This window comes from Kwoniella shandongensis, chromosome 14 (genome assembly GCF_008629635.2).
Source record: "Kwoniella shandongensis chromosome 14, complete sequence".
Taxonomy (NCBI): Eukaryota; Fungi; Basidiomycota; class Tremellomycetes; order Tremellales; family Cryptococcaceae; genus Kwoniella; species Kwoniella shandongensis.
Genome location: NC_089300.1, coordinates 260,647 through 287,125, shown reverse-complemented (window position 1 = coordinate 287,125; position 26,479 = coordinate 260,647). Strand labels below are relative to the sequence as shown.

The window sequence follows — 26,479 nt, the reverse complement described above, 5'->3', positions numbered from 1 at the left end:
ACGAAACGACGAACTCGAGGCGGTCTATGATACATGGTAATCTCGTCGATCACTCGTTCTTGGCAATGACTTTGTTACAATCACCAAGCACGATATTGACCTCGTCGAGATCGTCTGAAGGTGCTCCCTCTTCTATCTTCAACACCTTCTCCACCTCCTGCTGACTCTCAGTCGAAGCCTCCCACTCTAACCTTCCTCCTCTTGCTGCCCACAGTTCCCCAGCCCGTCCACTCAACATCCATACCTTCTTCAGACCTAGGATATTCGTTTGGTCACTCGTCATATCATCAATAGCAATCGTACAATACGCCTGGTCGATCATCGAAGCATCGCCTTCTTCGTCCTTCGCTGTACTCGCTCCAGGGCGACACGAAGAGGGATTCGAAGTAGAACTGATTACAATCTTGTCAAGATTGGCAGATATACTGACAAAGCGCGGTTCTTTATAAGGTCTGACATTATCGGTACAGAAATGTCGCGCGAACTGCTCAAGGATTTTTGTCGAAAATGGACTTGGTAAAGGGGGAGTATCAGGGGTTAAATCTGGTGATACAGGGGTAAGAGGTGGTTTGTCATTGACGGTCGAAGAAGAAGCTTGATTCTGTGTCGGGAGACCTTCATTGTTGTCCTGGCGGGAAGCAATGGATGATGGATCGTGTCTCGCCCTCTCCCCGATCCGCGAGAGAAGAGCATCGCCAAGCTCTTCGCCTGGGGGATCTTGAAGACCTGATCGATGATCTACCGATTTGTTCTCAGAGGATTGGGCAGCGGGAGATTCCTTCCTCGACCTTTTGCGATGACGATGATGCCCAGTGGAGATGGAGGATTTTCCCCCTTGACTCGACCTCACTTTCCCACGAGCAGGGTGATCATTGCTTTCTCGTGAAGATTGACCGACACCACGATCTCTAGGTCGTCTCATGCGCGAAGCGATCGTGTCGTCCAAAGTTGACTTGGATCTTGAGGCGGAACTGGAGGTCGACTTTGAGATTGTATTATCGGTCCGATAGATGGGAGGTAGATCCGAGATGTCCTCTTCTTCGTCCGCCTCGTCAGTCAAGGTATGTCGACGTTTCCTACGTCGAAGAGTAGGTTCGGGTTCAACATTGAGTGATTTGCGTTTCTTTTGAAACGAATCGCGAGCAAATCCAACAGCATTCCATGGCGGCGCGGAGGGTGGAGGGGATGGTAGAGAAGGTGGTGCTTGGCGATGGCGGGGAGAAAGATGATTGACACTGAGACTGGTTGGAATGTGAAGTGGCGTCAAAGCAAATTCTTCTCGGACGAGCTGCACGAAAAACGACCATCAATATCAGTGTCTAATTCTCGCCAGGTGTAAAGTAAGGAGTAGGACACGCTCACGAGGATATCTCGAAGACTACCTTGACAAGGACCGTTGCCGTTGATCTCAGAGTATCGAGCTCGGAACTCTCGCGAGCGAAAGACAGCTCGATTCTCGCTCTGTCAGGGAGGAAACGTAACGACTTCAGCACCAACGACAAGAAAGCACGGTGGCAGTCCTCGGGACGAGCAGCTTGGAAGGGATGGGCGCAAGGTCGAGAGTTATTGAGGTATATGATGTTCTGAGTGGAGGGAAAGAAATCGCTCACAGATCTGACGATCGCATCTTCAGCTTGACGAGCTGTTGGGAACTCGATGATTGCGATTCTGTAATCTGGCTGTCTTCTATTAGACAGAAGGAGCGTGAACTTGGCCTGTAACGAAGGCGAAGGCGAACATACTCAGCTTCGCCTCTAGTATCATGGCACAATCCACTTGTACTCGAATAAAATCCGGACGAGGTGCCAGTTTAGAAAGCTCATCGACTCACCCCGTTAGCCACTCCCAAGGTGGCAAGCACGTCAAGAACATCCCCCTCGTTCATGTCCTTCCTTAGACCTGTGAAGAACACCGCATTCAACTGGATGTACACCTCTCGCCCTAGCACGTTATTGTATCGCACATCAAGACGGGTCTGCGTAGGATACTGAAGCTCCGGATACCAGCCTGGTCCGCCGTTGTCTGGGTAGAAGGAAGGATATCGGACTGCGATATTGTCTACATACCGTCTGACACGGGGTGGTGGGTTCATCGTGCGGGAGGTGATAGGGTAGAAGGTATGGCGAGGGGGAGTTGGAGAGGGATGGGTCGAATGAGGCTGCAGAGTGTGGAATGAGGAACGAAATAGTAGTCATTTGTTGATGATCAGGAGGACATTCTATGATGTGTACTAAGGAGATTTGATGAAACACAGAAAGGAGGAAAGGAGGGGCGAAGATCAATGGGTGCATCCGAGCGTTATCCATTACACTACACATTTCTTGATGCACTAGAATAAAAGATACATGCTGCATTTACCGTGTAATAACCATGTGATGTCTATCGTCCAGCGATCGCTCATAGCTCACTATCACAAATATCTATGCTTCTCTCCACCTGGATTCAAGACCTCAAAGGTTGGGCTCTTGCTGCATCAACGCTGGCATCATTCTTACGACTTTGCCCTCGTTCTTCGCGTGTTTGATGAGTCTAAGGGGGAATATCGAATATCAACGCCAAGTTAGAGGATTCCCTTCAAAGTGCGAAGGGAAAGTGGAACTATGAACGCAAGATGGTAGATAGGAAAGTGACAGCTTGGCCACTCACTTGGCAAGAAGGGCGGTGTCCTTCCACTTGGGAGGAGGTTCTCTCTTTTGCACGGACCAGTAGAAGATGTCCCAATCAGGTTCGTCAAGCAGCTACAAAGGTAGAATCATGATCAGCTTTGTGCCGATTTGACTTGACCATCAACCATCACCGTCCTCGATTCCGGCTCTCAAGTAATTTCACACACACGAATCAGAAACACGAATACCCCACTTACCTTGTCAAATTGCAACATCTCCTCCATTGACATCTTTGGCAACTCATCCCTCGCAAACGTTGACAAGATTAGATCCGTTTCTAGAGTCCCCCTCTTCCTAGTCTGATAGACCAATCTCGCTCTTAGCGTTTTCTCATCTTCACCTGTCCTATCGAGGGGTTGGGGCATATCCCATTCTTCTGAATCCTCAGACAAGGCGTTCGTTGATCGGGAGGCGAGTGAGGCGAGGTCCGGGTTAGATAGTGGAAGTGGGTAAGGGTCGTCGGGGACAGCAGCGGATTTAAGAGATCGGGTAGAGGTGGATAGGGAACATCGACTCAGACGACCAGGGGTCGACAAGATAGGTCTGGCAAGTCGAGGGAGCGTACGAAGAACTGTCATGGTGATTTGACTATGTGTGGGTTGATTCAGGTAAAGGTCTTGTATGAATGTAGCATCGATCGATGTACATGTAAACCAACTTTTGTCATGACTCTTCTCCACCATAACCGGTGGCGGCGCATCTCGGAACATTTTACATGGGCGGATTCGATAAAGATAACGAGGGAGCGATCTACATCCCATTGTGGCTGGTGGCGGAGGGGCAAGAAGTTGGACCACAGTCGAACAGCATTTGGCTCACCTTGGCCGCTGTCGCATGTCTGTAGACCTTGGGACGGGAAGTTTCATGTCAATGAGACAAGCTGGAGACCTACGTAAGGGGAGCTTCTTGAGATCATGCATATGAATGCTGACTGACTGATCAACGAAACGCCAGTGGCGCATCACGCTCCCCTTTCTTCCAACAACATACGCGTCCACAAATTGGTTGTGATCTGCTCTGAGGGGTGATGTGTGACATATCACTGCTTGATGGACCATGGATACCCCTTACTCAATACAATGTCACAAGACCCAAGTCCGACGATTGACTATCCCTTCAACAGGAAAGATGTGTTAAAGGAAGGGTTGCCCGATGGCAAGTTACTGTACAAATAGAACAAATACTCGCTCTACATAACGCACACAACGCCGAATAACATTTGTTCAGTAGTACTTCCCACAATATAACTTCCAAAGTCATTTTCCCTCACCCAAATTGTCTTCATTCGCCATGAACCCTAATTCTCATCCCGATTTGAGAGACTTCGCCCTAATTTGACAAGGCAGAGCGCGTCAATGGGAACCTGAGATCTGCGTTCCTATTCACAACCGAATCGACAAAGATCGCAAACATCGTCTTCGTAGAGTCGAGAATGTCTCTGAGATGCCTGATCCTGATCCAGTCATGTCCTCCACCGCGATGCCCGATCCAGGGCCAGTCATGCCCTCCACGGCAAAACGGACTACGCGAAGTCGCAAGAGGAAGCAAACAGTGTGGACAGAGAGAGAGGAATCAGAGAGAAGAGGACGTGGTCGTAGTCGAAGTCCGGAGGAACTTGAGACTGTTAGATGTGAGTGTTCGTGCGCTTCTTCTTCGCAATATCCGCGTCATATCGTTATCGCCGCTGATGTTCCCTGTTTACACAAAACGAAAGCCTCTCCTGCCGCCCCCTCATCAACCGCGAGTGGCGATAGAGATGCCTCGTCGCATCTGTCGTGGAGCATGGGTGAGCGCATGGACTGTCAATATAGTCAGAGAGGATAGCTGATAAGGACTCGATCAGGTTCTTCAGCCACTGCAGTGGAAACCGAAGACGAAGAGGGCGTGGTATTCGAGGACACCTGGTCACGAGCAAACAGTACCACCGCGACAGACACCACCACCAGTCATTATCGCGGGAGTCGCAGCACGACTCACGATTCGGAGGCATAGATTGGAGAGCGAGAGAAATGCAGATATGTAGGATTCCTGACGAAGTCATATTGAGGTACGGAGGATTCTGGTTCAGTAGATTTCGTTTGTGGTGATGCAAATGAAGTGTTCATGCCCATTGATTTTTTATTCGTCCACCTATGATGTCAAAGCCAAGAAAGTCCTCCCCAAACCTCTCACCATCTCCCTCGGGTTCCCCGCGCTCGCTGTGTAGTTCTCCATGAACAACTCATCCGTCCCCCCTGGTGCCCACCCCTTCTTCGCGTAAAGGTCAAAGATCCCAACGGCCTCCTTGGAGGTCATACCGAATGGGATATCGATTTTCTGTAAGCCGGAAGAGGCGTGTTCAAGATGATAAGGGTCGAGAGCGGTGTATGGCGTTATGGGTGATGTGGAAGGAAGGGAAAGGGCGGAGATCAGTGATGGAGAGGGGAGGTTGGTCGGGTCGGAGAGTGACAGTGAGGTGAGGATTGTTCCACGAGACTGGTAGTTGAGATCATTCTTTAGTACTCGCTCAAGGAAGCGAGCGATGTGAGATACACTTACGAATGACCGACGTCCTGCGATGAAGTCAAGTGCTAATCTAGGAGTAGACAAGTGATACGGCTCGATGGGTGTATAGTCTGGTGCTCGGTATTTCGAAGTGGTAAACAAAGTCTGAGCCTCATCGATAGCCAACATGACGGGATATCTACACACCTGTCAGTCCCACCCACGATCCATCCTCGTCAAAAAGGTGTTGTACTCACTGCGTCTGCTTCTCCAAAACACCCATCACAGCATCCAAAGCCTTCACGGCAACCCTATCGTCTTTTGCACCCAACTGCACCAAAGCACTCAGACTCGATCCCTTCTCCACATTCTTTCCCTGTGCGAGCTCCACGTTCGAGGACAATTTGATAGCATCGAGTTTGTCCTTGTTCGTGGCGAGGAGGGTGGAGAGGAGTTGTTGGGCAGATTGCCATTGTGCGAATATTTGGGTTGAGGGGTCGTAAATGTAGTGCGTGGAGGAGTTTGTCCATTCGGTAGCTTTTGACGAGAAGCGATACTTAGCAGTGCTCGTTGGACTTATAGGGATACGCTCAACTCACCTTTGGGAACGTAAAGCACTATCCATCCACTCTCAACAGCATAGGACACAGATTGTAGCAAGAGTATGCTCTTTCCACTCCCTCTTTCTCCGGCTATAAGGGCAGATCATCAGTCTCCGCTCTGTTGCTCCGACAGTTGTTCGCACTTACTAAGAACGTATCGCGCAGCTTTACTACTTCCGCTTTTGGCGCCATCTAATCGCTTTGCCAAGTCTACTGTCGCTTCTCGAATCACGCTCGCAGGTCCACCACTCGCAGAGAGCTGTCACAAAGTCAGCGACCACCGGCTTAAAACCACCTGTGGTCGATCCTCCTGAGCCCACTCACCTCCTTCTCCAGCTTCCTTGGCAGACCGAACGCCTTGAGCTTCTCAAACGACCCTTTTGCGAAAGTGGTAGGTTTACCAACATGTTCCGATTGGTATTTGTCCTGTGACGATAATAGCCGTCAGCTGACTATCACTGATCATATACAGATCTTCTAAGCTAACAGGTTGCAGTCTCGGGAGGTCTGACAAGTCTGGAGGGTTACCCGACATGGAATATCGAAGTGTGATCGAGGTCTGTACCAAGAGTACACACAACGTCAGCTATATACCTCAGGATGCGAGGAAGTTTTTGGCTCACGTTACTACTTCCACCACCACCACCTGACGAAGGTTCCTTCTTTTTCTGGTTGAAACCCTGTCTTCCTTTACTAGCCGGACTAGAGGCAGCTGTGTTGGGAATAACAATCCAATTAGCACGACTGTGGAATATAGAAGGGGAAGAGCGATAACGTACCCTTCTTGGGTGCCAGAGCAGGGGCCGAAGTGGTCAGACCTCTCGAGAGGGGAGTAGGCGCGAATCGGACGATAGGACGCATGTTGCTTGGTGATTGAGAAAGGTAGAGTATGCAAAGGGGTACGAGTTGACGATGTCAAAGATGCAAGATAGAGAGACTGAGCAACTGAGACGGAGGGTTCGGACATTTCTGGATAAAATGGGTAAAAATACCATTCGTATTTATTCAAAAAAGTTGAGAATGGGACAGGTCCACTCGCTCACTGCATACATATCTATCTAGCTTGCATCTATACATGTGTTGATCATACATACCAACTAGCTAGAGATAATCAGGATGGCGCGCACTACTTCATCCAAATCGAGCACGACGCAAGCGTCAAAGCCGTACGATCGACCTGCGGCTAGCACAAGCTCAAAAGCAGCGAAAGGGAAAGGCAAAGCTCTTCCCGCTAGCACAAAGTCTAATGAATTGGGAGCACCTTCGACATTGAGTCAAGCGTCACGAAAGGGCAAGAAGGCATGGAGGAAGAACATTGATATAGGAGAGGAAGAGGAGGCTCTTGAGCAAGGTAGAGAAGAGGAAAGAGTGACTGGGTGAGTGCGAAATCACGAAATAACACCAGATGTAGTGTGCGGTGGTACAGGGCGTGGACTGACTGTGGTGTGTTTCGATAGAGGCCGAGTCGCCGCCAAGTCAAATGATCAACTGTTCACTGTTGATGTCGTGGGAGATGTCGAGGGTGAGTCTTCTGTCTGAGCGAATTCAAACAGGGGGATGGGGATTGTAAAAGCTGATTGTGTTTCTTACGACCCCGTTTAGTCGCAAAGAGAGCCAAACGAGCTCATAAACCATTACGTTCCCTCGCTGTGTTGCAAGAACGTTCTGCCGTCCCATCGTTCACCGCTCGACCTACCACTGTCTCATCTTCCGCTTCTCACAAGAAGAAGAGCAATCTCACCGCTGCCGAGAAAGAACGACTTCGACGAATCGCCCGACGAACTACGGCCTATTCCGACGGGACAGGCCAGACCTCTGCATCAATAACGAAACGAGATCCCTCTGCCGTCGAAGATGTCTGGACGGAGAGTGCAGATGTGGTTGAGGAAGTGCAGATGAAGTTCGCAAAAGGTGGATTTGCAGAGGAGACAATCGTGAAGAGAAAAGTTAAAACTCCCATTACGATCCAACGACAACGAGAAGTTTATCTCGAGAAATCGGGTAAAGCTACCGCTGAAGAAATCCCAGAGACAGGAACGAGTTATAATCCTTCGGCGGAGACTCATGCGAAATTGATGAAGGCAGCTGTCGAGGAAGAGCTGGAAGCTCTGAAGAAGGAGGAAGAGCTAGACCAACATCTCAAGAAACTTGGTGGAGTCATCGAGGCGAGGAAGACCGACAAATTCGTCTCAGAATTCGCAGCGGGCATGTTGGTCGGTGATGGTGAAGTCGGTTCGGACGAAGAGGAAGGGGAAGATTCCGAGGTTATGTCGAAGAAACCTTCAAAGAGAAAGACACAGGCTCAACGTAACAAAGCTTTGAGACAAAAAGCGATCGAGGAGACACTCAAAGCGGAGAAAGAAAGACGAAAACTCGTAAACTCGGTCTCTTCTGTCGCAGCGTTCAAAAAAGAGGTGGAGAGACGTGCAAAGGAATTGATGGAGAAGGAGGAAGCGGCGAAATTGGCTAAGAAGGAGAAGGAGAGGATGCTCTTGAAAGGTGGTGAGAAGGTGGGCAAGTATAGAGTCGCGAAGAAGAGGGTCGAAGTACAGTTGGGTGAGGATCTCGCAGAGAGTCTGAGGCAAATCAAGGTGGGTACTTTGGGGTCTGTTTCATCATGCTTGAGCCAGTCTTCGATACAAGTCACTTGATTGTCATCATTCTTTTCGAGATAATGCTGACTATCGACTCTTTCTGTTACACAGCCCGAAGGTAATTTGTTCAAGGACCGTTTCCTTGCTTTACAAAAACGAGCACTCATCGAACCTCGAGTCCCTGTCATGTGAGTGTCCTCACATCTCTATTCATTATGCTCCATACTGACTTATCTCCTTCCCTCATTCAGGCCAAGACGAACAAACAGAACGAAAGAGTACGAGAAATTCTCGTACAAGCGATTCCAATAGTTCCTCGTTGGTTTTCGTTCCGAGTCGAACTAGTCCTTCTTCACCTCGGTCTCTTGGCTTCTCTGCTCTGGATCTTTGTGTTCTACGAACGTCGATGTCTTCATTGTGGCTTCTCCCGGTCACTGCTGTACTATGCACCCTGTCTGTATCATTCATACCATGCACATATGCAATACATCCGCCAATACTCATACGAGAAAACAACAACTTGGAATGTAGACGGGCTATTATAAACTGACTGATCACACTAAAACACATACAGCTCTATGAGTGGGAAGATTAGTTCCCATTGGCAGGGGCAGCGGTATTCGTAGATCCCGCCGCACCGCTTTCCCCCGCTCCATTCGCATGAGCATGACCATGCGCGTGTCCCTGTCCATGTCCATGTCCATGGGCCACCTCGCCACTACCCTCCAAACCAAACCCTTCTGCTCCCAACTGCCCTTCCCATCCAGCTAGAAGATCCATCATCTCCTGACTCAACTCCACCCCTCCCGCACCATCTACACCAGTGAAGAGACTATCGAGACTGAACCCATCTACACCTCCTTCCATTTGGGCAAGCAAGGCCGTTATGTCCATATCTCCCTCTCCTCCTCCTGCTGTTGATCCACCTGTCGACGTGTCGTGTGGATGTGAATGCGACATGATCCCACTCATCACACTTCCTATACTTTGAGATACTTGATCACCATTCCCGATCGGTCCAACCGGCGACGTCCCAAAGATGGTATTTGGTGAAAAGCCAAATGCTTCTGCAGAGAAATCGCCCTCCGTTCCCATACCTTGATAGGAATGTTCGACTTTTGCACTCGCTCGCGTCGCCATTCGCGGACTTGGGTGAGGAACAGCTTTCCCACCCGTCTTCTGCCGTTTTCTCGGTGATTCTGGAACGACATGTGTGGATGTCGACGCCTGGGTGTGGGTATCTTTGTCAGAATTGGTCCGGTTGAGTCGAGGGGATGATCGCAGACCAGCAGCAGGACCATCGGCGAAGGGATCGTGGTGAGGAAGCTTTCGCTTGGAATCATGTGAGATGTTGGTAGATGTGGGAGTCGTTTGCGATGCGCCAGGTCTGAGCTGAGTTGGTCCCCATAAGTCTGGAGGGCGCATACGTTTGTGTTCGTTGAAGTATAGTCCGCAGTCTAACAGGCATCAAGATGTTAGCACCAATACCCTTGCTGCCGTTCTTCAACTTGGACGGATAGCCGCGCCTAAAGGCCTAGACTCCCCTCTCACTCACCATCGCACACTTTTCTCGGCGTACCATCCTTCATCTTCTTTGTTCTCCAACAGCTCGACACCATCGTACCACAATTACAACATCCATCTCTCATGTTCCTCAGTTCCGGCAGAGGCTTGTTCGGCGTCGGCGTAGGTGTAGTAGCTTCCGGTGAATCCTCTTTATCTCCGTCCCCATTCCTATTGGTATTCTCCACCTTCTTCCCCTTATCATTCCCGGGTCCTGGTCCTGTGATGCCCGTTATATTTCTCAATGCGGTCAATGCACCAGAATTGGAGGGAACAGCTTTCAGCAAGTTGCGAAGTACAGGATTGGATGCAAGATGTCTTGCAAGGTTAGGCGACATCATGCCGTCCGCTTGTAAGAGGGCGTGCAATTTGGCTCGAGATGGCGTGGAAGGTGGTGGAGATTTTGGTCGAGGTACAGGCGGCGGAGTGATTTGTCGTTGTTGGGAAGCAGCGCGAGAAGATTCGGGTTGTTGAGTCTGCTGTGGAGGATCAGGTTTGACAGGCGGCGGTCGATTACCTGCTGCTGAAGAAGGTCGACTGGAGGAAGGGAGATTTGAGTTCGAATTTGATGATGAAGGATGAGGTGGAAGGGATGATGGAGGGAGAGATGAAGAAGATGCACGATGTGATGGAAGTGACGAAGAGGATGGTCGAGATATTTGATTTTGATTCTGATTTTGGTTTTGCGAGTGAAGTGGAACCGGAGTTGGTTGTTGTATCGGTCGAACGGTTGTAGTGCTCGAAGCACTAGGACCAGGTTGTGGTGTTCCTGTGACTGTCGGTGTACCATTGACTGGTCTTGACGTTGTCGAAGGATGAGGAGACGATCTCATTCCCACTGAAACACCGCCACTCGCAGGTGTTGCCGCTGGACTGCTGACCGACACACTTCTTCCCTTTGCCAACATATCTTCGAATTCCTTTCTGCCCTGAAATTCGACCTTTCCCTCTGGATTGAGTTGTCTCAGACTAATCCCGACTTCTAACCCCCATCCTTTCCCATCCATATCTTCTCTGCTGCCCCTTGACGCTGCCGCCATAAGGCCCTCCAATCCTCCTTCCGGAGCAAAGTACGTCGAAGAGAACTCGTATTCGCGGACCAGTCGACCTTTTATCAGAGTGGAACCTTGGTCGGGCTCGCCAAGTGACCATGAGAGGAAACCTCGACCTGTCCAGGAGGAGGCGTCTTCGGCCGGGGAAGAGGGGAATGCTCGAGCGGATGGGCGTCGAAGAGCGGGATCGAGGTTGTAGACCGAGAAGTCTAATGTGGATGCGTTTGGTATGCATTCGGGGCTGTGATGGGAGCGAGTCAGTATCAGCGAACACGTTGGTAAGCCAATATATTTGGATCGAATCGTCAGAAACGAGAGAAGGATAGGTGGCACAGACGAGCTGTACGATATGAACCACCTTACTCACCTGGCAAAACATATCCCTCTCGCTATAGATTTCAATGAACAGCTCCCTACAGGTCCCTGATCGCTCTCAGCTCCATACCCTGGAGATCCAGTGTGTACATATACATCCTGTCGGTCGTGTAGAACGGTGACATAGGATTGTGGACTGGTATCGATACTGTAGAGGACTTTGACTGTGTTTGTTGACGCGTTTGTGGAAATAACAAGGAACAGGAATGTCAGCAACGACCATCGATCATCTGTGCTCTATGACGAAGTGGAGAGAGAAGAGAGAGAACATACCTGGTAATGAATGTATTCTGCCTGGAGAAGGTGGCATTTTGATGCTTGACAATGCCAATGTGGAAGACAGATGAAAGAGGAAGAGAAAAAGATGATTGATGTTTTTGGAAAACAGACAAACATGAATTCTAGATGACCGTTTACGCGAATTCCATCATTGCTCGTCGTTGAAACGGAATCAATTCTCGAACGGTTAGAAATGATAGATGCTGTTGTAGATCACCGGTTATAAAGAAGCAGGTGCAAGGTGAATGACCTCATTTGTAACATCCTTGACAATAACAACAACATGCAGTTGACAATACTCCCATAACGAAGCCCATCCCGATAACGAATCGCAATGTTCCCACCAGGACCTTCTCCTCCATTTCTCAGACTTCGTACACCCCAATTCACACATCATAATCTCGCCTTCTCGCCATTCTTCGATACTCACTTCGCCCTTGCCTCGGGCAAGAATTTCGGTCTGGTAGGGAATGGTAGAGTACACATCGCGGTACTGGATCCGAACGTGCAGGGTGGGGTGAGAGTGGTCAGAGGGTTTGATACTCAAGATTGTGTATATGATGTGGCGTGGAATGAGAGTCATGAGTGAGTGGACGGTGTACCTTAGCAAGCAGAACCTACTTGGCGTAGTACACTGGACGACGTAGAGGGCGCTATCAGATTTTGAAGTCTCGGTGGCAGCGAGAGAAGGAATGAATCTTTCTTGAATCGATTTATCTGCAATCAGATCACCAAGTGTATACTACAGACCTTTGCTGACACTTGACAAGAAATCAGATCGTCGCGGCATGCGGTAACGGTGCCATCAAGATGTTTGACATAACTCTCGAGGTGGGTCTCAGTGTCACAGACGATTCCTGCACACTTAATGACAGAATATAAGTGGCGAGCACAAGACATGTTCGTTGCTGAGTTCTGTGCTGACTACAACTGACGTGCGATAGGGCTTACCGATCAAAGCGTGGCACGAACATTCGGCAGAAATAATGTCAATAGAATGGAACAATCTGCAGAAGGATACGTTCGTCACTGCATCGTGGGACGGGTCAATCAAAGTGGTACGTTGAGGTTCTCTACATCCCACCGTTATGACCACTCCTGTCACATCGTGACTGAAGAGATGGTCCTTCCTCGTCGTCTACTTTCACTGGTCAGTATTGGTACTGATTCGTTCTTTCTCTTCCCCCTTTCGTTCAGTGGACAACAACACGGACGACATCTCTCCTCACTATCCCTCCTTCTCCCAGTCGTCAACCAGCTGGAGCCGGACCTCCAGCACAACTATACAACGCGACATTTTCTCCCCATTCTCCCTCACTAATATGTTCCTGTTCGTCCGATGGCTTATTGAACATATACGATATCCGATCTTCCCCCCCATCAGGATCCGGAGTGGGAGCCGTACAAACCATCCCAGCTGGGGTTGGCTCCGGACCTCACCAAGCACCTAGCGAGATATTATCGTGTGACTGGAACAAATATGTCGCAGGAACAATAGCGACTGCTTCCAAAGATGGCTCTATCAAAATTTGGGATATGCGATCTACGAAAGGTGCAGGTGCAGGATTGGAAGTTGGAAGACATGGTTTGGCAGCTAGGAAAGTAGCTTGGAGTCCACACAAAGCGGATCTTTTAGCTTCCACATCTTACGATATGACCTGCAGGACGTGAGTGCAGTCCACAGTCCACAGTCATCGTCTACCTTCCTCTGTCAACGGTGACAGGTACGTTGCTAATGTGGAGTGTCTTTGCGTAGGTGGTCAACTACGAATCCGGGAATGGGGTCATGTCATTCCGATCATTCGGAGTTCGTAATGGGTGTAGGGTGGGCCCTGTTCGATGAAGGGTTATTAGCTAGCGCAGCATGGGACGAAGAAGTGCATTTGTATAGGGTGTAAACGAAGATCTGGACTAAGGATGGGACGGCGCTGGTCGAATGGAGACCTAGTTTTCAAGTATCCCGCAGATCATCGCATATGTTCTGGGAGGTAATCGAGCCGTCAATCGATTGTTGTATTATGCATTCATAACATACTTCGCACCAATATAGCGGACACTCTGGACAATCATTGCAGGAGCATATACGATGTCCAAATGCGTTTTACATCGTCCTCTGCCACTGTAGCCTCAATGTCCCTACTCATCCCCTCACTTCACACAGTCCCCTTCTGTTCACTCTTCCTCTCACTTCAATTCGTATCCCCCCTCTTGTCCTACAAATCCTTCTTCACCTTCAAGTCCAACTCCCTCTGCTCCTTCTCCTCCTGTCTCCTCGCATACTCTTGTCCGATCTGCATCCCGATCACTCCCATTGTCAGCAATCCGACGAGAGCATTAGCAGCTGCCAAGACTCGGACGGCTTCGACACGCTCGTCCTCTGTGGGTGGGACTTCGCGAGGAGGGGGAGGAGGGAGGATGGAGAAGGAGGTGGTGGTGGTCGATTCGGGGACTGTGCGGTGACGAGCGGGGGGTGGGGGCGGGGACGGTCATGGATGAAAGGGGTGAATGGTAGTGGTTGAGATGACAGGGGAGAGAAGGAAAGCAGAAGGTTCAACTGTCAGCTACGATACTACACCATCCAAGCCGGAGAAGGAACTCACGGAAGGTCCTCAAACTTTGAATGTGGACCGTCAAGTACAAGATGATAGTAGCGAGGTGCATAGCTATCGATCATACCAAACGGAATTAGCACTTGACATGACACGACGACACACGCTAGCTCTGAATTATGTGATACTCAAGAGCAGAGATGTAGTTTGAGACATACCGACTGAGGAGCCATCGAAGAACATGGCAGATTCATTCCATTTGTGTAACTTGATAAGGAGGACGATCATAGGAAGACCCAAAGCGACGTGGAACAAGGCCTGCGTCGCAAACAAAATCAGCTTACGACTAAAGAAGGCCCGATGGCTGGATATAGGTATACAACGTCGATCGACACCTCTTGAGAGGGAACAGGAAAGGGAAGGAAGGGAGGGAAGGGAGGGAGGGAGGGAGGATGAATGACTCACCTTGACAGCTCCTGGAGCTTCGTACCACATTTCGTAGAACGAGTAGGCATTTTCGAGAGCTTGCTTAGTGACGGGCATATACAAAAGAGGGATATCAACCTGTACAGCAAGAGGAGAGGGATTAGCAACCACACATAGTCCATACGCCTGGACAAGGACTCTGACAGGTATCTACTTTTTGTGTAGGTAACAGGGGAGTCTCCATAGTGTATGTGGGTGTGAGAAGGAGAGGGAGAGGGGGGAAGCGGATGGAAAGGGAAGACGCACGACTTGTGAGACGAAGACCATTCCCAAGAGGAAAGAGCACGAGCCCAATACTACAGATTGATAGAACGCCATCGCGAATAGCTTTTGATCGTCCGGATAGACTAAGGTAAGAGAAGAAATATAAACAAACAAAAGTGAAAGAGAAACCTGACAATCGATCGCTATAACGAGTGAATGGTGTGTAACCCGTTATCTGCCATGTGTAGCGATACAAAAAACCCTCGGTAAGCGGTTCACTGCCCTTTTCCACTTGTGGCAGTTTTAGATAAGCACCATCTTCACACAAACATCGTTTCCACGAACAGACAGATTGATATCATTGACTGCACAAGCACGACCACCTGCACCTGCTACCTGCTATTGCAACCCCACAACTGCAACCCGCAACAAACTAATCGGCATCAATTCATTTTCATAATATTCTCGAGACAAAGAGTTAAAAAAGGAGTATAGAGAAAGAAGACCCGTCCAAGAATCTACAACTAGGCCGTCGTGACACTCGGCCAGAATCCACTTTTCCAGCCCACGTCCACTTCGCCCTACGCTTAGAAGCACTTTCGGTGAACGATTGAGGGACCGCTGCGAAGTTCAAGTGAAAGTCAGCCTCCATGCTCCAAGATCACCACCTTAGTCACTCACCTCTCGTCGTACTCGCTCTTGGCGATCCACATCTGCTGGAAGGTAGAGAGAGAGGCAAGAATAGAACCACCGATCCAGACGGAGTACTCTGCGAATTTACTATCAGCAATCGCTCTTTTCCATCAACAGACTTCTGACTCACTTCGCTCGGGGGGAGAGACGATCTTGACCTTCATGGAAGAGGGAGCAAGGGCGGTGATCTCCTTCTGCATTCGGTCGGCTATAACGTCACGATCAGCACCCTTCACAACACTCATCGTATCACACAATCTACTCACCAATACCGTTGTACATGGTGGTACCACCAGACATGACAATGTTACCGTACAAGTCCTTCCTGATGTCAAGGTCACACTTCATGATAGAGTTGTAAGTGGTCTCATGGATACCAGCCGCTTCAAGACCCAAGAATGAGGGTTGGAAGAGGGCCTCGGGACATCGGAATCGCTCGGAACCGATGGTGATGACCTGACCGTCGGGAAGCTCGTAAGACTTCTCGAGTTGAGAAGACTGAGCGGCGGTTTGGAGCTCCTGCTCAAAGTCGAGGGCGACGTAACAAAGCTTCTCCTTGATGTCTCGGACGATTTCCTTCTCGGCAGAGGTGGTGAAGGGGTAACCTCGCTCAGTCAAGCACTTGACGAGGTACTCGGTCAAGTCACGACCGGCAAGATCGAGACGGAGGATGGCGTGGGGGAGAGAGAAACCTTCGTAGATGGGGACAGTGTGGGAAACACCGTCACCAGAGTCGAGAACGATACCGGTGGTTCGACCGGAAGCGTAAAGGGAGAGGACGGCCTGGATAGAGACGTAGAAAGCGGGGGCGTTGAAGGTCTCGAACATGATCTGGGTCATCTTCTCTCGGTTTTGCTTGGGGTTAAGGGGAGCCTCGGTGAGAAGGACAGGGTGCTCTTCGGGGGCGACTCGGAGCTCGTTGTAGAAGGTGTGGTGCCAGATCTTCTCCATGTCGTCCCAGTTGGTGACGATACCGTGCTCGATGGGGTACTTGAGAGTAAGGATACCTCGCTTGGACTGAGCCTCGTCACTGTCGGGATGTTAGTACAACCTCCAGCTGTATACCGGGCAAAGTCGCTCACCCCACGTAGGAGTCCTTCTGGCCCATACCAACCATCACACCGTGGTGTCGGGGTCGACCGACGATGGAACTGAGAATTCGATATCAGCATAGTGAGGAATGGCTTCGTACCGCATACTCACGGGAAGACAGCTCGGGGAGCATCGTCACCGGCGAAACCGGCCTTGCACATACCGGAACCATTGTCGATAACCTACAGGAATGCAATCAGCTGTGACATTCTCCAGAAGGAAGCAGGGGGGCCAACTTACAAGGGCAGCAACTGTAATGAACAGGGAGAGGGAAATGTCAGCATTGAAATATACGCAAAATTAGAATCGGTGTTAGGCTTACCCTCGTCCTCCCTACAAGAGTAAAGGTCAGTCAGCTTCGGTCATCCGCGTCCAGGTGGACTATCAAGACTCACATATTGATGATCTATATACTGCGATGAGACAACGATAGTCAGCGACTGGAGTAGTAGGAGACGTTGCCGCAATACGGAAAGAAAGAGATATTTATCGCCCAAACGAAGGAGTTGACAAACTCGAAAGGAGGCGGTCCGTGCAGCGCGCTCGACGGAACATGTCCGAAGGGCTGCGCGACGTTCTCAATGTCTGGCATCACAGCTGGACCATTCAAGCGACACAGCAAGAAAGGTGGATGCACGATGCCAAGCACGAGGAACGCCGGGTGCAGTGAACACTGCCCCAAGCTGCGCTCGTGGAATAATGGCCGAACCATAACCTCCATCGGTGATATTGTCCATCGAAGTGGGGAGATCAACGTCGTCGACGAGGGAGCGAGTAACGTCTCCCTTCTCCACTCGAAGGACCCATGCTGACGTGTCATTCGGAAGGCAAATGATCGAAGATGGTTCTTGACCTCTTGACATTGGACACACCATCGAGAACAACGACGAGCCCCCTCCTTGCAATCCTTCCTGTCCGACGTCCTGCCCCATCGCGCTCACAAACATTACAGCAGAGAGGGTACTCACAAGTAGGGATAAGAGTTGAAGAGAGTAAAAGGATTGGGCTGTTTTGAGAAACGAGACTGATTGATTAGCGATCAACAATGAGGAAGGGGGAGATGGACAATAAGATAGATAGTGAGTGAACGAGGGGGTGGTGCATGCTGTGAGTGTGAGTGTGCGCGCTGGAAGGGCGATGCGGTGACGCCGGTGCGTCCACGGTGGGAACAGTTATCCCTGAATCGGGATTAGCATAATGGTGCTGTTCGGCGTTATCTTGTGGCAGTGAAGACACCGGTTGCGCGTCGCCTCGTAGAGTCCGGTACTACTGCTAAGCTGGTGATGAGTGACGTTTGACGTTTGTCGTTGAATGGGTTCAACTAACTTCAACCTTGCATAAATAGAAACAATAGAATCAATCAGACAAGATGCCTCTCGAATCATGCATGCTAGTGTGAGTCACCAATACCTCCCTGGTGTTCAAAAGACACCCGCTGACAGCTCTACAGGCTCGATAACAGCGAGTACATGAGGTGTGTTCCTCCACTTTCCAAGCACTCGGATCGAGCAAGCTCTAGTGCATGCTCAGGTCAAGGTAGGAAGAGGCCCAAGCTGACTGATTCTGTTCATTCGTATCTGTAGAAATGGCGACTACGCCCCAACTCGATTCCAGGCTCAGGCAGAAGCTGTTCAGACCGTCTTCACAGCAAAGACGGATTCCAATCCCGAGTCTGCTGTTGGTCTAATGACGATGGCCGGAAAGGCGTGAGTGCAGACGTTGCTAAACTGAGAATACATCATCAGATGCTGACCTCTGCTTTCTTTCCTTTCCTCCCTTTGACAATTGTGACGTTGCCTGCACCGACATCTCACTCTATCTACCACTCATCTTATCAAATCGATCACGCCTCTCGATCATCTGGCACTTCGCACGAACTCCCAGTCCCGCTCTTCTGGCTACACCAACCAACGACCTAGGACGTCTCCTTTCCTCCCTCTCCAAAGTCCTTGTTTCCGGAACAGCCGACCTTTCCACCGCCATCTCCATCGCCCAACTCGCTCTCAAACACCGCGAGAACAAAAACCAACGCCAACGTATCGTCGTCTTCGTCGGTTCACCGCTCGAAGATTCCGCAGAAAGTCTGAGCAAGTTGGGTAGAAAGTTGAGAAAGAACAACGTCTTGATAGACATTGTCACATTTGGAGAGGAGGGGAGGGAGAATGATGAGAAGTTGGGTCAGTTGATCGAAGGTGCTGGTGGAGGTGATTCGTGAGTTCAATGGAGGTCATACAGGATGGTACCTGCCCTCTTCTCTTATGTTTGAAATGCTCATTGTTCGTTCCTCGTTCGCAGTCACCTCGTCTCGGTCCCTCCCGGTCCTCAATTCTTATCAGACGTGATCGCCTCTTCACCCATCCTGTTTGACGGAGAACATCCCATCCCTGGTGTCGGTGGAGGGGAGGGTGTTGATGCAGATGGACTGGACCCGAACATGGACCCCGAGCTTGCGATGGTGGGTGTCTCTTGTGGCGAAGCGAACTGCAGATTGCTGACTGGCCAACTTATGTGAATCACTAGGCGATCCGAATGTCTCTGCAAGAAGCCCAAGAAGCGGCTGCGCGGTCTGCTCCTGCCCCTGCAGCAAACGAAGCAGGACCATCTGCTCCTACACCTCCAACAGCAGCACCCGCCCCCGCCGCTGCGGAGCCAGAAACCACCAACGCGACACTACTCCCATCAGCATTGACACAACCACTATCTAACCCCAACGACCCGGATATTCCAATGGCCCCAGGAGATTCGGGCGTTGCTCCAGGCATTGATGCGGAAGAGGAGGAAGATGATGACGAAGAGTTGAGAAGAGCGATGGCACTGAGTCGAGGAGAAGATGTGGATATGGATGAGGGTGAGGAAGAGGATGAGGACGAGGCGATCGCAAGAGCGATAGCAATGAGTTTGGAAGAGACGAAGAAGGAAGATGATCAAGCGCCGAAGTGAGACGAGTGTCGTGAAATGGGTGACGGGGAGGGGGTTGTGTACAAGATGTTAATTACATGCATTTATGAGCTTATGCGATAGTATAGAAGTCAGTGCAAGCTGTTATCCGATTGAGTGGTAGCGATGCGGTTGCCATGGTTCTCAACCTTACGCGACGAGGTTATGAAACTGCACCCGGTTGTAGCGAGAGCCGTCTACGCCCACGTCACCTTGTAACCCTGCAGTAAGCCCTCTTTGCACCTGTATGTCTCGCAATCACGATCGGCTACTGAGACACTATGATGGTATCACTACTCGAGGCGTTGATGCACGATCAGATCGCGAGTCTTCGGGAGAATGCATCAAGGCTGTTCATAATAATGCGTTGCTCTTGAAGACCCATTGCTGTCTGGTGTCATTGCTTGCTTCTCGTTCACATGATACATCTCACATGTGTCTCTGTCTCTGTCTCTCTCTCACCCATGACGGGGATTCAACTACTTAACTATGGGCGCACACAAAGGGGCCAAGTTATAAAAATGTATAAAAAGCGAAAAACGAAGGTAGGTTCCACTACATTACAAAAAACAAACCCTACTGAAAGTAGAGAAGAGAAGAATTATGCGCCGAAACCGTAAAGAGTTCGACCTTGTCGCTTGAGGGCGTAGACGACATCGAGGGAAGTGACGGTCTTCCTCTTGGCGTGCTCGGTGTAAGTGACAGAGTCTCGGATGACTGACTCGAGGAAGATCTTGAGGACACCTCGGGTCTCTGCGCAAGTGGAAAAACCACAACATCAGTTTCAATGTGACTAGCAGTGATGGGAAAGGAGAAGAATGCTCACCCTCGTAGATGAGACCGGAGATACGCTTGACACCACCTCGTCGTGCGAGACGTCGGATAGCGGGCTTAGTGATACCCCTGCAACAAAGTACGGATCAGTAATGGTCTAATCTGTTATATGCTGATATGGTACCCACTGGATGTTGTCTCGCAGAACTTTCCTGTGTCGCTTGGCACCACCCTTTCCGAGACCCTTGCCGCCTTTTCCTCGTCCAGACATTGTGATTTATTAAGTGTGTTGGGTTGGTGAGTGACTGCGAGGTGGTGGAGGTGTAAGCACGTGTGTATGTAACAATGATGGATAGAGTAGAGTGATTGGGTAGGATGGACTTACCAAAAGTCAAGAGTGAGAGTGAGAGTGATTGATTGATGATTTGTTGGGATGAGAAAGAAATAAGAACAATCGCGGAGATCAGAGTTGATTATATACTAGCAGTACCAGCTGACCACTGTACCAGAGAACGAGGGTGACGCGCGCACGCACGCACGCAAGGGTGGAGGGAGGGAACATCACATCGAACACGCACACTGACACACAACCAAACAACAAGCTATCAACGAGAGGAATCAACGGGGTTATCAAAATCCCGATGCTACACACGGGGATATGTCACGTGAGTGTAAATGTCCACCGATTATATGGGAGGACTAAATGAAATTCGTTCCAGATCCCATTTCCCTTTTAGACTTACGTAACTTTCCAGCCGAGTATTTCGACTTCTGTTCCGAGACGAGATGTCGAAAAGTGCTTCGCTCAAGCTTCCGGCTCACTCAATAGAAGGAGTAGTCAATCGATCATACCCAACGCCTCATCTAAGTCACCTTTTACCACACACCGTCACAATCATACACCCACGCAGCATGTCATTTCTTCCTCGTCTGTTCTTCCGTCCATCCGCCCTCGCCGGTCCATCCCGACTCCCTCTCACTCTCGCTCGTCCAACATCACTCCCTCTCACCACCGCTCCATTCTCTTCTTCAGCGATATCGATGGCAGGACACAAGGTCAAATCTCATTCAGGAAGTAAGAAGAGGTTCTTTGCGAATGCTTCAGGGATGGTGAGTGTTGTCGTTTCGACCTCACATCAGCTGTTATCTTCCTTTCACAGAGGGACATGGGTGAGATGTAAGCTGACTGTGTTCTATCTGATAGTTCAAACGAGTGAGTCAACAGTTTTATAACAGCAAGTGGTCCGGATTACTCCAGGACTACGAGTGACAGTCATCTCGTCCCATCGATCCGCAGAGCCCCTTGGCTGCGGTGTTTCAACTCGACATCGAGGGCGTATAGGTCTTCCTGATGCAACGCTGATCGTTCTCTCCTTTACCCTCCCTCAGGCAAAAGCTGGAAAAGCACATTTGAACACACCGCTCTCGTCCAACCATATAAATAGACTAGCCAAATCTACATATGTTACGAAAACTCAGGTGAGCTTTGTTTCTTCTTGTATCCTTCGAGGTGTGTAAGAGAGCGGTCTCGTTGTCCAGATTATTGTAATGAAGGAGGGAGAAAAGAATCGCTTCCAACGGATGGAAGGTGGTCAGACTCGGTTGGAGAACACTTCTGTCACAGGACGAGGCAGGGACAGATAGGGCGGATGACCCGCTTTGTCCTCGTTACGGTTTTGTAACGGAAAGGGACATCTAGTACGGCCGATGTTGATGAGGGGATGATGTTGAATTGTGCTGATACATCCTTGTTTTTTATACCGCAGGCGAAGAAGTTGAGAAAGCTGTTACCGTACGCTTAGATGTATACACCTTTCAGTCTGTCATCCGTTGCACCGTCCCATGGTCACACACCTGATCTAAGTCTCGCCATGCTAGAAGAATATTAACAAGAAGTAGAATAGCTACTAGTACAGGTACGGAGCGAAATAGAATTGTGATTCCGATCTATCTGCTCGGCAGAAGAGTGTACCATCACCTTCTGAATTCTGATCATAAGAAATGTCCAATTGGTCGTTCGTCATGTGTTCTACACCAGACCAAGGTGGCGATGATTATCGGTGCATCGTACATACTAACATTATAATAAGCTAATCTACAATAGTTGTGTCCTTGACATCCGTCTCCTCTGTGTCTAATTTCATTACAGATGCACCTTCTCATCCACTATCATCCTCCGATTCTCCTCTGCCTCATAAGCAGGTAAGACCTCCTCGTGAGCCGCTGCCTCCTTCTGCAGCGAAACGTCCTCATCTTCCCCTCCTTCCAACCTGATCTGTTCTCTGTTGTTGGATTTACACCCATAGCGTATTCTCCTGAAAGAGAGAAGGAGGAGCATAAACACAACATGAACGATAGAACCGAGTCCAATGCCAATGACTAGTGCTAAAGCTGTCCCTTCAATGGCGGTGAGGTGGTTCAGTGCTCGGTGGAATCTGTATCAAAAGGGGGAGTTAGTCTTTGTCTACCCAAGAAGGAGGGCGGTTAACTCACCGAACTATTGCTCGTTCAGATGAAGGGCGAGGATGATTGTGGTGATGATGAGGTGGTCGTTCCTGATCCTGAGCCTGAGCTTGAGCTTGAGTATGGACGAGGGTTTGAGCACCTCCTCTTCTAGGTGGCTGTTCTCCCTTTCTCGGTTTTCTCCATTCCCCTCTACCATCCTTCACTTCCCATCTTCCTTTTCCGCTTCCTTCTCCCGTAGCAGGTCTCCACCATTTGATCTCTGGCGTCTTATCACTCTTAGAAATTGTCGACACGCCATTCTCATTATCGGTATGATACGATGAGATCTTTACGATCCCACTTTCGAGAATGGGGGCAACACGTTCTTCCGCTTCGTGAAACAATGATCGCCAAATATCGAACAAGCTCCCTCGATCTGATTCCTCAGAAGCCGAGGAAGAGGACGAAGAAGAAGGAAAACCTATTCGAGAGAGGATGGAGGAGAGACCATTTCTAGATCCATGACATGGTCGTGCTTCCGAAGAACCAGCTTCGGACGTTTGCGGTTGTACTTGTACTTGTTGTACAGAGGGATAATCGTCAAAGTGCGAGTGAGGGAGGGAGGCGACTATCTCGTCAGAAGGTAGGAAAGCGTCGGACAAAGGGGTGATGGTGATGATTCGGATAGGTGTAGCGGATGTGCTAACGGCTATGGGTGGGCAAGGAGGATGGAGAATGTCAGTGTTGACACATGAAGACGAAGGAGAGGACAAGGCGAAGAGTAGACTAACCCAGCGTAGCAAGCAATGCGAGAGACAACTTCATCTTTGCGTTTCTAATATAGTTGCGTGAGAAAGCTTAGACGATAAGAATGTTCGACAATCCTATTTCCGGATTTCGTAGCGAGCTTTTTATAAGTGTGCGATTGTATGTCCTTCAAGAACGATACGACACGGTACGATACAGTCTGAGTCTGAGTCGGTTCGAATCAATCGATAGTATGAAGACTTTGAGACACCAGGTCGTGATGAGGAATGTAATGTTGGAATGAGAGGTGAGAATTGTCTTGAGACCGTGTAGTCATGAGAGGAGGCTGGAATGATAAAAGGTGTACAGATGAGAACAGTGAGAAAGTGGAGGTTCAGTGCGGTGTGGACCCTGAGCAGTATGAAACTTTATATGATACAACACAACGGATAGGGAAACACAAAGGCGATACCAGGAATGAACCGCGATATTACGTCAGCTGGAATTGATGGCAAAGCCGTGATAGAAGCAGGCTGACGTGGCAATATTAAAGACTCCTAACCAGTTGGTGGATGCGGGGCCTCTTCTCTCTTATCGCACCTCGACCAGCGGCGAGCGAGTATTCTGAAATCCTCAAACATCAACCTATCTCACGAGATTGTGTTCGTACCATACTCAGTTACTACACGATCACTAGACAGCGTGATTAGCTTCTGACGCCCCTTCGCCATGTCGGTAATGCTCGAGACCTCGCTCGGGGAGCTGGTCATTGATCTCGAGGTCGACAAGTGTCCAAGGACTTGCGAGAACTTTCTGAAATTGTGCAAGATCAAGTATTTTGCTTTGAACGCCTTCTTCAATGGTGAGTCTGCTTCCCTTCTCGTCGATCTGGGAAAGCAAAGATCATCACCATGGTCTCCTTGTGATTGTTTTCTCTCCGCTGCTCTGCTTGCACGCAACGAGTCGGAGTCAGCTGGTCTACCGTCTGACTAGAACAGAGCTGACACCACCTATTCTTTCCTCCCCGCAGTGTCGAAGGATTTCATCGCCCAGACAGGTGATCCCACAGCGACCGGTACAGGTGGTGAATCCCTCGAATCATATCTCCATTCCATCGCCCAATCAACCTCCAAACCAGCTCCACCACGATATTTCCCTCCAGAAATTCTCAACTCTCTCAAACACGTCGAGAAAGGAACTGTCTCAATGGCCGTCTCCCCTACTCAACCACCAGGTTGCGGATCGCAATTCTTCATCACGCTAGCGGACGGGATAGAGTATCTGGATGGGAAACATGCGGTGTTTGGACATGTGATAGAGGGTTTGGAGACGTTGGATAAGATAAACGAGGCGTTTTTGGATAAAGAAGGGAGACCGTTGCAGGATATAAGGATAAGGCATATCGAGATATTAGGTGAGTCATGCGTGTGTTACTTGAGCGTGTAGTGTGCAGCCTCAGTGGCAAGCGGGGTTGATATCCTCGCCTCAGCGTTGTCTTCAGTCTCCCTTCTTCTGCTCTTACCCCATTGATGTTGTTGTTGTTGTGCTCTTCTTCTCGCTTGAACTTCCCCCATCCTGCTACTTTCTTCTGCCCATCGTGAATATGAGGGTGACAACGCTGACACCTCCCTTCGGTCGATTTTCATCTCACAGAGGACCCCTTTCCCGACCCACCAAACCTAATCACTCCTCCTCCCTCACCCATCCGACCACCTGACCAAATTGCCTCTGTCCGAATATCAGATACCGAAAACCCCTACGTCTCTCTACCGGAAGAACAAGCAGAATCGCTACGACGCAAAACGGCCCAAGAATCATCAGCACTAACACTCGAGATGATCGGTGATTTACCATTCGCAAATGTTCGACCGCCAGAGAATATATTGTTCGTGTGTAAATTGAATCCGGTGACGATGGATGAAGATCTCGAATTGATCTTTTCGAGGTTTGGAAAGATTTTGAGTTGTGAAGTTGTTAGAGATAAAAAGACGGGGGATAGTTTGCAATATGCTTTCATCGAATTTGATGAGAGAGAATCAGCAGAACAGGTGAGTGCGAATATGAGTTCTCGGTTGGGTTGGGGAAGGTGCGGGATGGAGGTCCAAGAGATTAAAGGGGAGAAAAGGGAGGGTGTGGTATTACGGGATCTATACACCTTGCCCGGTTTGAAAGTCAATCGCATTGGACCAAGCTGATCCATCCCCCTCCATAACCTTAGGCATACTTCAAAATGCAGAATGTTCTAGTCGACGACCGAAGAATATGGGTCGATTTCTCCCAATCCGTAGCCAAGATGAATGGTCAATTCGTCTCCACCTCAGGTCGAGGTGGACGAGGCGGCGGAGGTCGAGGTGGCGGAGGAGGGCGTGGAGGCGGTTTTGGTGGAAGAGGCGGTGGTAGTGGTGGTGGTGCTGGACGTGGAGATGCGTATGTCGCATCCACGCCTAGAGGGGCAGGAGGAACAGAAGGCTATGGAATGGTATTTGATGCTCCGTCAAGCTCACGTCCTAGACGAAGAAGTAGGAGTAGATCACCACCATCACATAAACGACGAGAGAGGAGTCCGGAAAGAGAGAGGGAGAGGGATCGGTATGATCGGAAGGATAGGGATAAAGGTGATAGGCGGGATAGGGATAGAAATGATAGGCGAGAAAGAGATTCGCACCGTGATAGGGAAAGGGATAGAGATAGGGAAAGAGATAGGTACCGTGATAAAGACGGGGACAGAGATAGGGAGAGAAGAAGACATTAGATACAATTGCACGTTAGCCATAGTCAAATGAAGGCATAATGAACACCTCTACCACAACAAGTTGACGAGTGGATCACACTACAGCGACGCCGTAAGTGCCGATACGTCAACCAGTTCAGCACCAATGTGATATCTCACATCCACATGTCATATATCTATGTACAAATCTCAATGAGGCGAAATGT

At 49.7% G+C, this 26,479-nt stretch overlaps 14 protein-coding genes across 14 annotated transcripts; 6 read left to right on the top strand and 8 right to left on the bottom strand.

Moving 5' to 3' along the window:
• Positions 1 to 49: 49 nt before the first annotated feature.
• Positions 50 to 2,092, bottom strand: CI109_107193 (uncharacterized protein; the record flags this gene model as incomplete). The annotated part of the gene is made up of 4 exons (XM_032003650.1): positions 50 to 1,288; positions 1,363 to 1,461; positions 1,611 to 1,715; positions 1,832 to 2,092. The coding sequence occupies 4 exons, from the start codon at positions 2,090 to 2,092 to the stop codon at positions 50 to 52; spliced, it is 1,704 nt and encodes a 567-aa protein (XP_031862063.1).
• A 358-nt stretch (positions 2,093 to 2,450) lies between these two features.
• CI109_107192 (uncharacterized protein) lies at positions 2,451 to 3,244 on the bottom strand (the record flags this gene model as incomplete). The annotated part of the gene is made up of 3 exons (XM_032003649.1): positions 2,451 to 2,529; positions 2,647 to 2,738; positions 2,864 to 3,244. The coding sequence occupies 3 exons, from the start codon at positions 3,242 to 3,244 to the stop codon at positions 2,451 to 2,453; spliced, it is 552 nt and encodes a 183-aa protein (XP_031862062.1).
• A 501-nt stretch (positions 3,245 to 3,745) lies between these two features.
• On the top strand, positions 3,746 to 4,658 carry CI109_107191 (uncharacterized protein; the record flags this gene model as incomplete). The annotated part of the gene is made up of 4 exons (XM_032003648.2): positions 3,746 to 3,825; positions 4,013 to 4,296; positions 4,381 to 4,452; positions 4,510 to 4,658. 4 exons carry the CDS (start codon positions 3,746 to 3,748, stop codon positions 4,656 to 4,658), a joined length of 585 nt encoding a protein of 194 aa, XP_031862061.2.
• Positions 4,659 to 4,796: 138 nt separating this feature from the next.
• On the bottom strand, positions 4,797 to 6,613 carry CI109_107190 (mitochondrial 37S ribosomal protein mS29; the record flags this gene model as incomplete). The annotated part of the gene is made up of 9 exons (XM_032003647.1): positions 4,797 to 5,141; positions 5,205 to 5,349; positions 5,408 to 5,687; positions 5,750 to 5,842; positions 5,900 to 6,011; positions 6,077 to 6,178; positions 6,240 to 6,311; positions 6,376 to 6,464; positions 6,532 to 6,613. 9 exons carry the CDS (start codon positions 6,611 to 6,613, stop codon positions 4,797 to 4,799), a joined length of 1,320 nt encoding a protein of 439 aa, XP_031862060.1.
• Positions 6,614 to 6,868: 255 nt separating this feature from the next.
• On the top strand, positions 6,869 to 8,658 carry CI109_107189 (uncharacterized protein; the record flags this gene model as incomplete). The annotated part of the gene is made up of 5 exons (XM_032003646.1): positions 6,869 to 7,128; positions 7,210 to 7,274; positions 7,355 to 8,343; positions 8,458 to 8,534; positions 8,598 to 8,658. The coding sequence occupies 5 exons, from the start codon at positions 6,869 to 6,871 to the stop codon at positions 8,656 to 8,658; spliced, it is 1,452 nt and encodes a 483-aa protein (XP_031862059.1).
• Positions 8,659 to 8,937: 279 nt separating this feature from the next.
• On the bottom strand, positions 8,938 to 11,646 carry CI109_107188 (uncharacterized protein; the record flags this gene model as incomplete). Its single annotated transcript, XM_065967978.1, has 4 exons — positions 8,938 to 9,803; positions 9,902 to 11,202; positions 11,329 to 11,500; positions 11,610 to 11,646. 4 exons carry the CDS (start codon positions 11,644 to 11,646, stop codon positions 8,938 to 8,940), a joined length of 2,376 nt encoding a protein of 791 aa, XP_065824050.1.
• A 303-nt stretch (positions 11,647 to 11,949) lies between these two features.
• Positions 11,950 to 13,513, top strand: CI109_107187 (uncharacterized protein; the record flags this gene model as incomplete). The annotated part of the gene is made up of 5 exons (XM_032003644.1): positions 11,950 to 12,200; positions 12,386 to 12,446; positions 12,560 to 12,673; positions 12,813 to 13,282; positions 13,372 to 13,513. The coding sequence occupies 5 exons, from the start codon at positions 11,950 to 11,952 to the stop codon at positions 13,511 to 13,513; spliced, it is 1,038 nt and encodes a 345-aa protein (XP_031862057.1).
• Positions 13,514 to 13,828: 315 nt separating this feature from the next.
• Positions 13,829 to 14,968, bottom strand: CI109_107186 (uncharacterized protein; the record flags this gene model as incomplete). The annotated part of the gene is made up of 5 exons (XM_032003643.1): positions 13,829 to 14,064; positions 14,216 to 14,278; positions 14,383 to 14,482; positions 14,630 to 14,728; positions 14,897 to 14,968. The coding sequence occupies 5 exons, from the start codon at positions 14,966 to 14,968 to the stop codon at positions 13,829 to 13,831; spliced, it is 570 nt and encodes a 189-aa protein (XP_031862056.1).
• Positions 14,969 to 15,441: 473 nt separating this feature from the next.
• CI109_107185 (actin) lies at positions 15,442 to 17,571 on the bottom strand (the record flags this gene model as incomplete). Its single annotated transcript, XM_065967977.1, has 9 exons — positions 15,442 to 15,475; positions 15,536 to 15,623; positions 15,678 to 15,755; positions 15,814 to 16,577; positions 16,630 to 16,698; positions 16,751 to 16,821; positions 16,962 to 16,972; positions 17,035 to 17,052; positions 17,277 to 17,571. 9 exons carry the CDS (start codon positions 17,569 to 17,571, stop codon positions 15,442 to 15,444), a joined length of 1,428 nt encoding a protein of 475 aa, XP_065824049.1.
• A 437-nt stretch (positions 17,572 to 18,008) lies between these two features.
• CI109_107184 (uncharacterized protein) lies at positions 18,009 to 19,579 on the top strand (the record flags this gene model as incomplete). The annotated part of the gene is made up of 6 exons (XM_032003641.1): positions 18,009 to 18,034; positions 18,090 to 18,113; positions 18,223 to 18,345; positions 18,524 to 18,850; positions 18,935 to 19,094; positions 19,160 to 19,579. The coding sequence occupies 6 exons, from the start codon at positions 18,009 to 18,011 to the stop codon at positions 19,577 to 19,579; spliced, it is 1,080 nt and encodes a 359-aa protein (XP_031862054.1).
• Positions 19,580 to 20,177: 598 nt separating this feature from the next.
• On the bottom strand, positions 20,178 to 20,621 carry CI109_107183 (histone H4; the record flags this gene model as incomplete). The annotated part of the gene is made up of 3 exons (XM_032003640.1): positions 20,178 to 20,329; positions 20,403 to 20,479; positions 20,539 to 20,621. The coding sequence occupies 3 exons, from the start codon at positions 20,619 to 20,621 to the stop codon at positions 20,178 to 20,180; spliced, it is 312 nt and encodes a 103-aa protein (XP_031862053.1).
• Positions 20,622 to 21,262: 641 nt separating this feature from the next.
• On the top strand, positions 21,263 to 22,152 carry CI109_107182 (ribosomal protein L35; the record flags this gene model as incomplete). Its single annotated transcript, XM_065967976.1, has 4 exons — positions 21,263 to 21,460; positions 21,555 to 21,563; positions 21,740 to 21,829; positions 22,117 to 22,152. 4 exons carry the CDS (start codon positions 21,263 to 21,265, stop codon positions 22,150 to 22,152), a joined length of 333 nt encoding a protein of 110 aa, XP_065824048.1.
• A 341-nt stretch (positions 22,153 to 22,493) lies between these two features.
• On the bottom strand, positions 22,494 to 23,620 carry CI109_107181 (uncharacterized protein; the record flags this gene model as incomplete). Its single annotated transcript, XM_032003638.1, has 3 exons — positions 22,494 to 22,785; positions 22,844 to 23,504; positions 23,587 to 23,620. The coding sequence occupies 3 exons, from the start codon at positions 23,618 to 23,620 to the stop codon at positions 22,494 to 22,496; spliced, it is 987 nt and encodes a 328-aa protein (XP_031862051.1).
• A 651-nt stretch (positions 23,621 to 24,271) lies between these two features.
• On the top strand, positions 24,272 to 26,294 carry CI109_107180 (peptidyl-prolyl cis-trans isomerase-like 4; the record flags this gene model as incomplete). The annotated part of the gene is made up of 5 exons (XM_065967975.1): positions 24,272 to 24,404; positions 24,573 to 24,956; positions 25,196 to 25,590; positions 25,761 to 26,131; positions 26,216 to 26,294. 5 exons carry the CDS (start codon positions 24,272 to 24,274, stop codon positions 26,292 to 26,294), a joined length of 1,362 nt encoding a protein of 453 aa, XP_065824047.1.
• Positions 26,295 to 26,479: the final 185 nt, after the last annotated feature.